General features: G+C 45.2%; 1 protein-coding gene across 2 annotated transcripts in view; it reads left to right on the top strand.

The window, feature by feature from the left end:
* The window catches only part of MLLT1 (MLLT1 super elongation complex subunit), a 73,840-nt gene that overhangs the window by 29,193 nt on the left and 30,241 nt on the right, over nucleotides 1-14,406 (top strand). For both annotated transcript variants that reach the window (XM_077273448.1, XM_077273440.1), the window contains exon 8: nucleotides 4,000-4,108. In XM_077273448.1, the coding sequence (XP_077129563.1) occupies nucleotides 4,000-4,108 (109 nt within the window). The remainder of the gene's footprint in view (nucleotides 1-3,999; nucleotides 4,109-14,406) is intronic.

Below are 14,406 nucleotides of genomic sequence, written 5' to 3'. Positions count from 1 at the left end.
ATCCATTTTATCCTGTTGCCCATGTGAAAATGAAAGAATTGAGGCTAAAAGAAATTTTGTGTGAAAAAAAGTACTTTTTCATTTTTACGGATCAATTTGTGAAGCACCTGGGGGTTTAAAGTGCTCACAATGCTTCTAGATAAGTTCCTTGGGGGGTCTAGTTTCCAAAATGGGGTCACTTGTGGGGGAGCTCCAATGTTTAGGCACACGGGGGCTCTCCAAACGTGACATGGTGTCCGCTAAAGATTGGAGCCAATTTTTCATTGAAAAAGTCAAATGGCGCTCCTTCCCTTCCGAGCCCTGCCGTGCGCCCAAACAGTGGTTTACCCCCACATATGAGGTATCAGCGTACTCAGGACAAATTGGACAACAACGTCCGTGGTCCAGTTTCTCCTTTTACCCTTGGGAAAATAAAAAAAATTTCGCTAAAATATCATTTTTGTGACTAAAAAGTTAAATGTTCATTTTTTACTTCCATGTTGCTTCTGCTGCTGTGAAACACCTGAAGGGTTAATAAACTTCTTGAATGTGGTTTTGAGCACCTTGAGGGGTGCAGTTTTTAGAATGGTGTCACTTTTGGGTATTTTCAGCCATATAGAACCCTCAAACTGACTTCAAATGTGAGGTGGTCCCTAAAAAAAATGGTTTTGTAAATTTTGTTGTAAAAATGAGAAATCACTGGTCAAATTTTAACTCTTATAACTTCCTAGCAAAAAAAAAATTTGTTTCCAAAATTGTGCTGATGTAAAGTAGACATGTGGGAAATGTTATTTATTAACTATTTTGTGTCACATAACTCTCTGGTTTAACAGAATAAAAATTCAAAATGTGAAAATTGCGAAATTTTCAAAATTTTTGCCAAATTTCCGTTTTTTTCACAAATAAACTCAGAAATTATCGACCTAAATTTACCACTAACATGAAGTCCAATATGTCACGAAAAAACAGTCTCAGAATCGCTAGGATCCGTTGAAGCGTTCCTGAGTTATTACCTCATAAAGGGACACTGGTCAGAATTGCAAAAAACGGCAAGGTCATGAAGGGGTTAAACAAGCAAGCGGCAGCGCCTGTGATGCAGCCTGATCGCATGTATAATGTGCATTTAATTCTTTTATTTGATGCTATAAATAAGTAAAGTTAAAAAAAAATTGTGGCAAAACGGCGCCGGCAGTGCCTGTGCAGAAGCAGCTATCGGTGATCCAATAGATGCTACTGCGCCAAAGACGCCATCTTGCTAGAGCAAAAAAAAATTGCCTCCTCCAAGATGGTGCTGCCTGCGTAGTAGCACTAGCATCTATCAGATCGTCGATAGATGCTACGGCGCAGGCGCGGCTGGTGCCATGTTAGTGGAGATTTTTTTCTCTAGCAAGATGGCGCCGCCTGTGCAGTAGCATCTATCGACGATCTGATAGAAGCTACTGTGTAGGAGTGGCTATTCTGGAGGAGGCAATTATTTTTTTCTTCTTTAGCAAGATGGTGCTGCCTGCGCAGTAGCATCTGCCGGATTGCCGATTGCTGCTACTGCGCAGGCGCGGCCGGTGCCATTTTGGCACAGATTTTTTTTAATTGATTTATTAATAGCATCAAATAAAGGAACTAAATACCCATTATAAGTGTGAATAAATAAATATTTCCGCTATAAAAACCTTCCATCCATTAAAGGTGACTGAGATTAAAATGGATAAAGGATGAATGTATAAATAAGATTGAAATACGTTCTAGGTCCTCTGGTAACACCAGATATATAACTTGACAGTATGAAATCACAAACTAAGCTTTAGGTTCATGAGTGGCCTGATAAACGGTAACAGGATTTTACCTTTCCCTCATGTAATACAGGCACCTCTTCCTTGTCCAATAGAAGATCGTTGGTGGGTGAAACCCACAGAATGAATGTGTGCGGCAGCTCTGAAGTAAAATTCTTCAGGAGCGCTGTCTCGGCCGGTGACAAACACTCCACTACCTATTCTCAAGCGGTGCGTGAGCGTGGTTACCTCGCTATTGGTATCTGCAGCCTCTCCTGAGCAGCAGGAGCTGTGTGACGTATACGGTCACTTGACCGGCAAGATTACGAGGCACAAACCGCGCTTTTCCAAAACACGTAGGAAGGAACTGGTCCCTATTGCACCTCATAATCTTTCCATTCACGTGACCATAATCAGAGCACCACATGAAGCCCCCCACAGCACGAGCATATCATTAACTAAAAACTGAAAATAATGATTCAACAACAACCACAAGACAGATTTAATCAACCAAGGTATCATTTTAAGCAGTATATCGGCACTGACCTGACACTGTCTGTAGGTTACTGTGCACAATCCTGACAGGTTCCCTTTATGTGCTAAAAAAAAACATATTTCAAGTGGAATGAATTGGTGGAAAAAAAATGAAATTCCGCCATTGTATTTTGGGTGTTGTTTCTAACGGCGTTCGTTGTGCAGTAAAAATTAGCTGGAAATATGATTGTCCGGGTCAGTGCATTTACAGCGATACCAAAGTTGCATAGATTTTTTTTCCCATTTAATTGATGAAAACAATCCAGAATTAAAAAAAAATAATGTTTATGTCGCTGTGTGTCACCATTTTCCGAGATCCATAACAATTTTATTTTTCTGTTGATGGAGATGAGTGAGGGCTTGTTTTCTTTTTGTGTGGAGAGCCAACATTTTTATTGAAACCACTTTGGACTTTGGGGTACATGAGATGTTTTTATTGCTTTGTTTTGCATTTGTTAGAGCGGTGGAATGACCAATTTTAAATTTTTTTTTTTTTTCTTTATGGTATTTTACTATTCATTACTATTAATTACTATTAATTAGTATATGCAAATTGCCTCTTCTGAGAAAAAGAGGACTTAACTCTATAGCGCCACCTGTTGGAAGTAGCGATCCTACAAGTCACAATCAACCCTTTAACGAGTCGTGCAATGTGACTTAGGATAAAAGCCAAATCAGTATCTCAATTCGCAGACACGGTGTTTCGGGCTGTTGGCCCTCGTCAGTGCGAAGCATGAGAACTGATTTGGCTAGGTGAGAGGCTCTGGACTGGGGTCTAAGGGGTATCGTTTCTCCTTATGGAGAGTGACATACCATCTCTGGCTTGTCAAGGTAAGGAGGCTTATTTGCCGTACAATGCTCCTCTGGGAATTAATTAATTAGTATTAATTACTATTAATTACTATTAATTATATATTATAATTACTATTATATATACTTAATGTTGTAATGCATTTTGATACAGTGCACTTACTGATATGCCATTACAAAAGAAAGGTATTTTTATTTTCCTTCTTAATGGGTGAAAAAGGACGTTGATTTTAATTTATATATGTTTTTCTTTTAAATCTTTTTTTACTTTTTACATTATTTTTTAGTCCCCTCAGGGGACTTGAGCATGCAATAATTCAATTGATCAAGCGATCGCCTTGTCAGTTTCTGATGGGAGCTGGTGTGCACACACACAAGCATTCACTAAATTAAAGAAGCACTCACAGTTTTCAGTTTAGTTTTTTTTCATTAAATGTGTGTATATCTGCACGCAATGTAGTGTGAGTGTGTTAATATACTGACCTAGGGCTGATCTCTCCAGTGTCCAGCGCCGTTCTGCCACTTTAGGAGAACGCCGACCGCTTATTTGCCCCTGTTCTTGCTTCGCCACTTTTAATGTAAAGAGAGTGAGCAACTTCCAAGCAGAAGCAGCCTAAGGAATGAACTTGTCACTTCTTTTAACTGCTTCATTGTTTCCTATCACTTGATAGCTATAACAATTAGAATAGGCCATCAGTTTTAAAGAACCAGATAACCCCTTTTAAAATAAGGTCAGATGATCCTTAGCAAAAGGCTACGAATAGCCAGTTGAAATCAGCATGTTACTGCCTCTAAAAGAAGCAATAAGACTAATTGCTAGCTTTAAATGGGTTGCACGTGTAAACTATGGATTTTATCTTACATGACATTAATAACAGCAAGTATTTTTTAAATTTGGTTCTGATTTTAGGTCCTTTACGGTCTATGGTGGAAGGTCTTCAGTCTGAAGAGTCAGATGATGACAGTTCAGGGGGCGATGAGACCGCAGTCAAGAATAAATCAGCAGGTCGTGATTCTCGGTAAGTTATATACCAGTGATTAAAAAATCATTGCACTTTATTTATTTTCTCCACTTCTTTGTTCTTGAGATTGTGCAAAAATGTATATCTTTGGACTGACACGTTTTGTTTTTTTTTTATATTCAGACCCTTAAAAAAAAAAAAAAAGTTCTCATGAAAATAGCCCTTTCTGCATCTCTGTCTTCCTAGATAAAGAGTTTTGTGGAACCAGTATCATTTGTAATACAGTGCTCACACACAACTAAGGTTTTTTTTCACTTTTCACACCACATTTTTATGGTGTACTTGACGTATGCGTTTGTACTGTAAAAAAACATCCTTAAAGAGGACTTTTCTCTCAATTGTGTATGTTGAACTGGACATAGTGTATAATAGTGGCTGCAAAGTGAAATAAAGCTTTTGTTTTTTATTTTGACTAATTGTTGCCGCAAGATTAGCAATGAAAGTATTTGGCACCTAATGAGTTAATTTTCGTTAACGCCCACTTGGACTTATTAGACCGTTTTCACTGGAGGCGTGTACTTCTTCTCCCTGTGTGATGCTGACCAATCATAAGCAGGCAGCAACATTCACAGGCAACAAGAACACGCCCCCACCACAGCTTAGGGTAGATTTGACATAGATTTGAGAGATAATGACATACAGCTTTGATCTCTTGGTCTAAATTCCTGCATGAGTCAGTGGGGGAAGGGGGAGCACAGCTGAGTTTAGAGTTTAGCAAACCCTTCTTATCAGCTCTCTTATTCCCATAGCACTGTCACCTATCCTGTACTGACCTTTCCCCACATTACCTTTTCAAACGTGTCAGTATTCACACTTCTGATGGTTGTGCTCGGGAAATTTAGATGCCCTTTGTACTGAGAGCAGAGCAGGGTGTCATTATGTCTCACACAGGAGAAGCCCAGAACAGGCATCCTGTGTCTGGTTCAACATGAAAAATGTGATCTTTAACCCCTTAACGACCGCCGATACGCCTTTTAACGGCGGCCGCTAAGGGTACTTTACCGGCGTTTACCGGCGGTCGCAACAAAAAAAAAAAAAACGCGATTTGCCGTTTAATTTCTCTGTCCTCCGATGTGATCGCACATCGGAGGACAGAGAAATGTGGTCCCCGATGGCCCCCAATAGCCCCCCAATACTTACCTACCTCCCCCGGTGCTCCTCGTGTCTCCCCATGGGCGCCGCCATCTTTTTTCCGGGAAAAAATGGCGGGCGCACGCGCAGTGCGCCCGCCGCCCGGCACCCGGATGTTCTTTGGGGTCTCGGCTGCCGGGGGTAGCCGAGACCCCAAAGAACATGATCGGGGTCGATTTGCACCGACCCCTGCTTTGCGATCGCCGGTAATTAACAGTTTACCGGCGACCGCAAAAAAAAAAAAAAAAAAAAAAAAAAAAAAAGCGATCAGTTATCTCTCTGTCCTCTGATGTGATCGCACATCAGAGGACAGAGAAATAGGGGGATTCGGGGACCCTATCATACTCACCCGGGGTCCCTGGGTCCTCTTCTGTCTTCTCCTGCCAGCCGGCTTTTTCATCATGGCGGGCGCATGCGCAGTGCGCCCGCCATCTGCTGCCATCTGCCGGCCGGCAGGAGAAGACAAGTTGGGGCTAAAATTAGGGTTAGGGTTAGGGTTAGAGTTAGGGTTAGGGTTAGGGTTAGAGTTAGGGTTGGGGCTAAATTTAGGGTTAGGGTTAGGGCTAGGGTTAGGGTTAGGCTACTTTCACACTAGCGTTTTTTGACTTCCGTCGCAATGCGTCGTTGGAGAAAAAACGCATCCTGCAAAAGTGCTTGCAGGATGCGTTTTTTCTCCATTGGCTTGCATTAGCGATGCATTGCGACGGATTGCCACATGTCGCATCCGTCGTGCGACGGATGCGTCGTGCGACGGATGCGTCGTGCTTCGGCGGACCGTCGACACAAAAAAAACTACATGTAACTTTTTTGTGCGACGTGTCCCACATATTTCAGTGCCACGTGCCACGTATTTAAGTGCCACGTGCCACGTATCAAAGTGCCACGTGCCACATATTTCAGTGCCACGTATCAAAGTGCCACGTGCCACGTATCAAAGTGCCACGTGCCACATATTTCAGTGCCACGTATCAAAGTGCCACGTGCCACGTATCAAAGTGCCACGTGCCACATCTTTCAGTGCCACGTGCCACGTATTTAAGAGACACGTGCCACGTATCAAAGTGCCACGTGCCACATATTTCAGTGACACGTGCCACGTATTTAAGTGACACGTGCCACGTATCAAAGTGCCACGTATCAAAGTGCCACGTGCCACGTATCAAAGTGCCACGTGCCACGTATCAAAGTGCCACGTGCCACATATTTCAGTGCCACGTGCCACGTATCAAAGTGCCACGTATCAAAGTGCCACGTGCCACATCTTTCAGTGCCACGTGCCACGTATTTAAGAGACACGTGCCACGTATCAAAGTGCCACGTGCCACATATTTCAGTGCCACGTGCCACGTATTTAAGTGACACGTGCCACGTATCAAAGTGCCACGTATCACGTATTTCAGTGCCACGTATTTAAGTGACACGTATCACGTATAAGTGCCACGTGTCACGTATTTAATTGCCACATATTTAAGTGCCACGTATCAAGATTTTCCATGGAGAACAGACACATCCAGAGATATGTCTGCTCTCCACGGCTGCAGCAACACACTGACAGGAGCCATAGTTCCTGTCGGTGTGTCACTGCGCATGCGCGAGCGAGTTTACCGGCGGTCATTGACCCCGGCACTCTCGCTTAACGGCAGTGCTGCATGGGAAAGTTCAACGCAGCTGTACTGCTGTTAACCGAGACGCCGGAGTCATTGAACTCCGGAACAGTACGCGATACACTGCTAGGAGCTTCGCTCCTGGCAGTGTATCGCCGGAGAGCAGCCGATCGGCGTGGGACACTCGTTTTATGGATTCTGCGGACAGGGAGTATGAATTTGGTTTATTATTTTTGGATTTTTTCCTGGAGGATCGAGGGCTTCGCCTACAAGTGTGCTGTTGGTGAGTATATACTCTGTGTTATATGTTGTATGTACTGTGTGTCATGTATGTGTATTGTGTGTAGGTGTTTTGTGTAACTTTACAATTGTGCTAAGTCGCCGGACACAGGGACAACTCTCCCATCCTAATACCGGATGGGAGTAGTAGTCCCATACGGCGACTTAGCACAATGGTGGCACTAGCGTCGCATGGGGACACACACACGCACACACACGCACACACACACACACAGAAGGACTCCATGCTGCTTCACTGGGGGGCGGGGGCTTCCCTCTTCCTGTCCGACGTCACGTCCGGTCCTTGGTGTCAACCCCTCCGTACAAAGACGCCGACACCCAGGACAAAGGCGCTGTGTGTGGAAGGTAACATGGGGCCCTAGGGGGATACGCAGACACGCCGCTGCGTAAAGAATTGACATGTCAATTCTTTTTACGCCGGCGTGTTTGCAGACAAAAGCGCCGCGTTTTTTTGCGGTGTGTCTGAACGGCAAAGTGAATTTCTCATTCACTTTGCCGGCAGACGAAAATGACATTGCGCATTTTTGAAAAGCGCCCGCAAAATAGCGCTCAAAAATGCGCTATGTCTGAAAGTAGCCTAAGGCTTCTTTCACACTTGCGTCGGTACGGGGCGGTCGCAATGCGTCGGCCCGATGTACCGACGCACGTTGTGAAAATTGTGCACAACGTGGGCAGCGGATGCAGTTTTTCAACGCATCCGCTGCCCAGTCTATGTCCTGGGGAGGAGGGGGCAGAGTTACGGCCACGCATCCGCGGAAATGGCGGACGCGACGTACAAAAAAAAGGTTACATTGAACTTTTTTTGTGACGACGGGGGCTAAAGTTATGGTTAGGGTTGGGGCTAAAGTTAGGGTTGGGGCTAAAGTTAGGGTTAGAGTTGGGATTAGGGTTAGGGTTTGGATTAGGGTTGGGATTAGTGTTACGTTTGGGATTAGGGTTGGGATTAGGGTTAGGGTTGGGATTAGGGTTAGGGGTGTGTTGGATTTAGGGTTTTGATTAGGGTTATGGTTAGGGTTGAGATTAGGGCTGTTTTGGGGTTAGGGTTGTGATTATCGTTAGGGTTGTGATTAGGATTATGGATCGGGTTGAGATTAGGGTTAGGGCTGTGTTGGGGTTAGGGTTGGAGTTAGAATTGGGGGGTTTCCACTGTTTAGGTACATCAGGGGGTCTCCAAACACGACAGCCAATTTTGCGCTAAAAAAGTCAAATGGTACTCCCTCCCTTCTGAGCTCTGCCGTGCGCCCAAACAGTGGTTTACCCCCACATATGGGGCATCAGCGTACTCGGGATAAATTGGACAACAACTTTTGGGGTCCAATTTCTCCTGTTACCCTTGTGAAAATAAAAACTTGGGGGCTAAAAATCTTTTTTGTTGGAAAAAAATATATTTTTTTATTTTCACTACTCTGCATTATAAACTTCTGTGAAGCACTTGAGCTTTCAAAGTTCTCACCACATATCTAGATAAGTTCCTTAGGGGGTCTAGTTTCCAAAATTTGGTCACTTGTGGGGGTTTCTACTGTTTAGGTACATTAGGGGTCTGCAAACGCAACATAACGCCCGCAGACAATTCTATCAAAGTCTGCATTGCAAAATGGCGCTCCTTCCCTTCCGAGCTCTGCCGTGCGCCCAAACAGTGGTTTACCCCCACATATGGGGTACCAGCATACTCAGGACAAATTGGACAACAACTTTTGGGGTCCAATTTCTCTTGTTACCCTTGTGAAAATAAAAATTTGGGGGCTAAAAAAATCTTTTTTGTGGGAAAAAAAATATTTTTTATTTTCACTACTCTGCATTATAAACTTCTGTGAAGCACTTGGGCATTCAAAGTTCTCACCACATATCTAGATAAGTTCCTTGGGGGGTCTATTTTCCAAAATGGGGTCACTTGTTGGGGGTTTCTACTGTTTAGGTACATTAGGGGTCTGCAAAGGCAACATAACGCCCGCAGACAATTCTATCAAAGTCTGCATTCCAAAATGGCACTCCTTCCCTTCCGAGCTCTGCCATGCGCCCAAACAGTGGTTTACCCCCACATATGGGGTACCAGCATACTCAGGACAAATTGGACAACAACTTTTGGGGTCCAATTTCTCTTGTTACCCTTGTGAAAATAAAAACTTGGGGGCTAAAAAATCTTTATTGTTAAAAAATATATATTTTTTATTTTCACGACTCTGCATTATAAACTTCTGTGATGCACTTGGGCATTCAAAGTTCTCACTACACATCTAGATAAGTTCCATGGGGGGTCTAGTTTCCAAAATGGCGTCACTTTTGGGGGGTTTCTGCTGTTTAGGCACATCAGGGGCTCTCCAAACGCGACATGGCGTCCGATCTCAATTCCAGTCAATTTTGCATTGAAAAGTCAAATGGCGCTCCTTTGCTTCCGAGCTCAGCCATGCGCCCAAACAGTGGTTTACCCCCACATATGGGGTGTCGGCGTACTCAAGACAAATTGTACAACAGCTTCTGGGGTCCATTTTCTCCTGTTACCCTTGGTAAAATAAAAATTTGGAGGCAAAAAGATCATTTTTGTAGAAAAAATGCGATTTTTTTATTTTCACGGCTCTACGTTATAAACTTCTGTGAAGCACCTGGGGGTTTAAAGTGCTCACCACACATCTAGATAAGTTCCTTAAGGGGTCTAGTTTCCAAAATGGTGTCATATGTGGGGGGTCTCTACTGTTTAGGCACATCAGCGGCTCTCCAAACGTGACATGGCGTCCGATCTCAATTCCAGCCAATTCTACATTGAAAAAGTAAAACGACACTCCTTCTCTTCCAAGCTCTGCGGTGCGCCCAAACAGTGGTTTACCCCCATATATGGGGTATCGACGTACTCAGGAGAAAGTGCACAACAACTTTTGTGGTCTAATTTCTCCTGTTACCCTTGTGAAAATAAAAATTTGGGGGCAAAAAGATCATTTTTGTAGAAAAAATGAGATTTTTTATTTTCACGGCTCTACGTTATAAACTTCTGTGAAGCACTTGGGGGTTCAAAGTGCTCACCACACATCTAGATAAGTTCCTTGGGGGGTCTAGTTTCCAAAATGGTATCACTTGTGGGGGGTTTCCACTGTTTAGGCACATCAGGGACTCTCCAAACGCGACATGGCATCCGATCTCAATTCCAGCCAATTCTGCATTGAAAAAGTCAAACGGTGCTCCTTCACTTCCAAGCTCTGCGGTGCGCCCAAACAGTGGTTTACCTCCACATATGGGGTATCGACGTACTCAGGAGAAATTGCACAACAACTTTTGTGGTCTAATTTCTCCTGTTACCCTTGTGAAAATAAGAATTTGTGGGCGAAAAAATCATTTTTGTGAAAACAAATGCGATTTTTTTATTTTCACGGCTCTACGTTATAAACTTCTGTGAAGCACTTGGGGGTTCAAAGTGCTCACCACACATCTAGATAAGTTCCTTGGGGGGTCTAGTTTCCAAAATGGTGTCACTTGTGGGGGGTTTCCACTGTTTAGGCACATTAGGGGCTCTCCAAACGCGACATGGCGTCCGATCTCAATTCCAGCCAATTCTGCATTGAAACAGTCAAACGGTGCTCCTTCACTTCCAAGCTCTGCGGTGCGCCCAAACAGTGGTTTACCTCCACATATGGGGTATCGGCGTACTCAGGAAAAATTGCACAACAAAATTTGTGGTTAAATTTCTGTTTTTACACTTGTGAAAATTAAAAAAAATGGTTCTGAAGTAAAATGTTTGCAAAAAAAAGTAAAATGTTAATTTTTTTCTTCCACATTGTTTTAGTTCCTGTGAAGTACGTAAAGGGTTAATAAACTTCTTGAATGTGGTTTTGAGCAGCTTGAGGGGTGCAGTTTTTAGAATGGTGTCACACTTGGTTATTTTCTATCATATAGACCCCTCAAAATCACTTCAAAGGTGATGTGGCCCTTAAAAAAAACATGGTGTTGTAAAAATGAGAAATTGCTGGTCAACTTTTAACCCTTATAACTCCCTAACAAAAAAAAAAATTGTTTCCAAAATTGTGCTGATGTAAAGTAGACATGTGAGAAATGTTATTTATTAACTATTTTTTGTGACATATCTCTCTGATTTAAGGGCATAAAAATACAAAGTTTGAAAATTGCAAAATTTTAAAAATTTTCGCCATATTTCCATTTTTTTCATAAATAATCGCAAGTAATATCGAAGAAATGTTACCACTAACTTGAAGTACAACATGTCACGAAAAAACAATCTCAGAATCAGCGGGATCCGATAAAGCGTTCCAGAGTTATAACCTCATAAAGTGACACTGGTCAGAATTGTAAAAATTGGCTCGGTCATTAAGTACCAAATTGGCTCTGTCACTAAGGGGTTAAACAGATTATTTGTGGTTATATAGAATGCCATAGTGGAAACATATCCCAAATGGTTATCTGCCTGACATAGTTTGTGCACATATACATCTGGATCCGTTTTTTTTTTTTTTTTGCAATTTGCCAGAAAATAAATCTGCTGAAATTTTCAACCAATGTAAAACAGATCACTTTTTTTCTAACATTGCATTCTATAGAAGTTGATGCAAACGTATTGTCATATGTTTTGTATCCAATTATCATTTCTCCTTCGCCACATTGGGGGACACAGGACCATGGGTGTTATGCTGCTGTCACTAGGAGGCTGACACTAAGTTGAGACAAAATAGGTTAGCTCCTCCCCTGCAGTATACACCCTCATGCTGGCTTCCAGAGACCCAGTTCAAGCTTAGTGTCCGTAGGAGGCACACTGGATTTAAACCTTTTTATTCTGAGCGAAGGGGGCGACGGTTTCTTTCATGTTCCGATCTCCCCCGAACCAACAACAGGTGAGCACGGGAGTTTCACCTCTCTGTATCCTCTCCTGCGACGTGGGAAGCCACTGCCTGAGCTGACCTTTTTGGGCGACGGGCCCCTTTCACGTGCACCGATCTCCCCCCGAGTAACAGAAGAGCACTGGTGTGTTACCTCCAGTATCCTCTTCTGCAGCCAGGCCTTTTTATTGCCGGACATCTGCCCTGCCCACCAGGTTTCACCCTCGGCTGTACAGAGGCACTATTCCCTGTGGCGTCCGTGCAGCCCCCACTGCATCACCACTGAAAAAGAGCAGATGATGGAAGGAGGCGGACGGTTCCTTTCCACCCCCCTTTTCCACGGGGGTGGTGGATGGAGGCTCCCCCAACCCTGCACCGTCCCATGTTGCCCGGGCACCTTTATGGGGTAAGTGCAGATGGTGCGCGCCCCTGCCACTGGGTATGGCCTAGGGGTCGGTCTTTTTCTATGGCGGTCACCTTTTCTGGGGGGCTCCTTAGCGGCAGGATCCTTTACAGAGGCCGCGATTCTTTTCCCCGCGGTCCGCGGGTGCGCGCCGGCCAAGGCCAGAAAGTTAGTCCCCGGCTTCGGCCCTTTGTTAGGCCGCACTCCGGTAGGCTCCGCCCACTCCACGCATCACTTCTACGGCCCCGCCCATGCTTCTGGCGCTTCTCGCTCCCTGCGAGACTACACTTCAGGGTCTCGGCAGCCATCTTCCCCCTGCAGCACGCAGCGCCGGCCGGTCTTTTATCTAACTCCCACGGAGGATCTTCCTTCTCCACTCAATTGCGGGGCGCAGGACCGGGTAAGGAGACGGCTTTATCTGCTTCCCTGCAGCGCTACCCCTCAGCTTCCTCATAGCAGCTCTGTGCATTACATTGGGGTACAACATGTCCCAGTCAAGGGGTAAAAAGGTCTCTAAGGTTCATACCACCTTTTTCTCTGCTTGTACCACCTGCCAGGCTCCTCTTCCCAGGCCTCAGAGCTCCCCGTTCTGCCCAACCTGTGATGCCCAATGTGCCCAGGAGCCCTCCGCCGCTACCGACCCCAGTGCTCCTAGTCCCCCTGAGTGGGCCACGTCCCTGTCCCAATCCGTGGCTTCGCTAGCTAAGGCGATTGAATCCCTTCATGACCCCTCTGGGGAGCGGGGCGTTCGTTTTCCTGGGTTAAGAGATCCCTCTATTACAGGGGAATCGTCGGCCAGCAGGGGCCGCTCTCACCCACAGGAGGTTCGGACATCCACAAAACGGATCCGCACTACCTCTCCTGATCATTCACCAAGCCATTCAGCCTCCAATAGCTCCACTTCTCGCTCACCCTCCCCAGGGGCTAGAAGCGATCACGACTCTGAGTATGAGTCTGAGGCGTCCATGGACCCGGATTCTCCGGAGTTCCGCTCAACTGTTGACTCCCTCATTGAGGCTGTCAATCATGCGATAAAGGTTAATGATGACCCTAATTCAGCTCCGGATCCCGCAGTTTCCTTCACTAGAAACAAGCGATCCCATAAGGTGTTCGCCTCCCATCCGGATTTTCTAGAGATAGTTAAGAGGCACAGGGAGCGACCGGATAAACGCTTTACGGGCAAAAAGGCTCTGGAATCTAAATATCCTTTTTCCTCAGAGCTGGTTAAGGATTGGACGGAGCTACTGCTGGTGGATCATCCGGTGTCACGTTTGGCTACCAAAACGCTGTTATCAGTACCTGACGGGGCATCAATTAAAAGTCCCACAGAGCGCCAGTTAGATTCCCTGGCGCGATCGGTGTATGAAGCCTCAGGTTCCTCCCTGTCCCCTTCCTTCGCTGCGGCATGGGTCGCCAAAGCTATGGTTTCCTGGGCAGATACTCTGGCACATTCCTTTCAGGACCACGCTCTTCCGGCTGAAGCAGCGGACCTCGCCAAACAAATTGCTATGGCAGCAGATTATGTGATGTACACATCTTTAGACGCAGCAGACTGTGCGGCAACAGCGGCTTCAAACGCCGTCACCATCAGGAGAGCTATCTGGCTTAGAGAGTGGCGGGCGGATTCCTCCTCAAAAAAGTCTCTGATTTCTCTCCCCTTTCAGGGCGGACGCCTATTTGGAGAAAAATTGGACCAACTTATTTCCGATGCTACAGGGGGAAAAAGCAAGTTCCTCCCTCAACACAGACCAAAAGCTGCTTTTCAGCGCCAACAGTATTTTCGTTTTCGCCCCTTTCGAGGTGGCCCTTTCTGGTCCAACTCCACTGCATCGTCTAGATCAGAACGATCTACACGCACAGAGACTCCCGGCCTTCTTACAAACCGAATCAGTTCTGGAGAGGAAAACCTAGACATCCCAGAACCAGAGGTTCTAGACCTGCCAGATTTCCTCCACAATGACTCGAGGAGTATTCCAGTCGACACCACCAAGGTAGGCGGACGCCTGCTTCTTTTTCGTCATGTCTGGCTTTCCGTCATTC

Source organism: Ranitomeya variabilis, chromosome 1 (assembly GCF_051348905.1).
Source record: "Ranitomeya variabilis isolate aRanVar5 chromosome 1, aRanVar5.hap1, whole genome shotgun sequence".
NCBI classification, from domain to species: Eukaryota; Metazoa; Chordata; class Amphibia; order Anura; family Dendrobatidae; genus Ranitomeya; species Ranitomeya variabilis.
The sequence above is the reverse complement of the archived record's forward strand: the minus strand, read 5'-3'. Positions and strand labels throughout refer to the sequence as shown.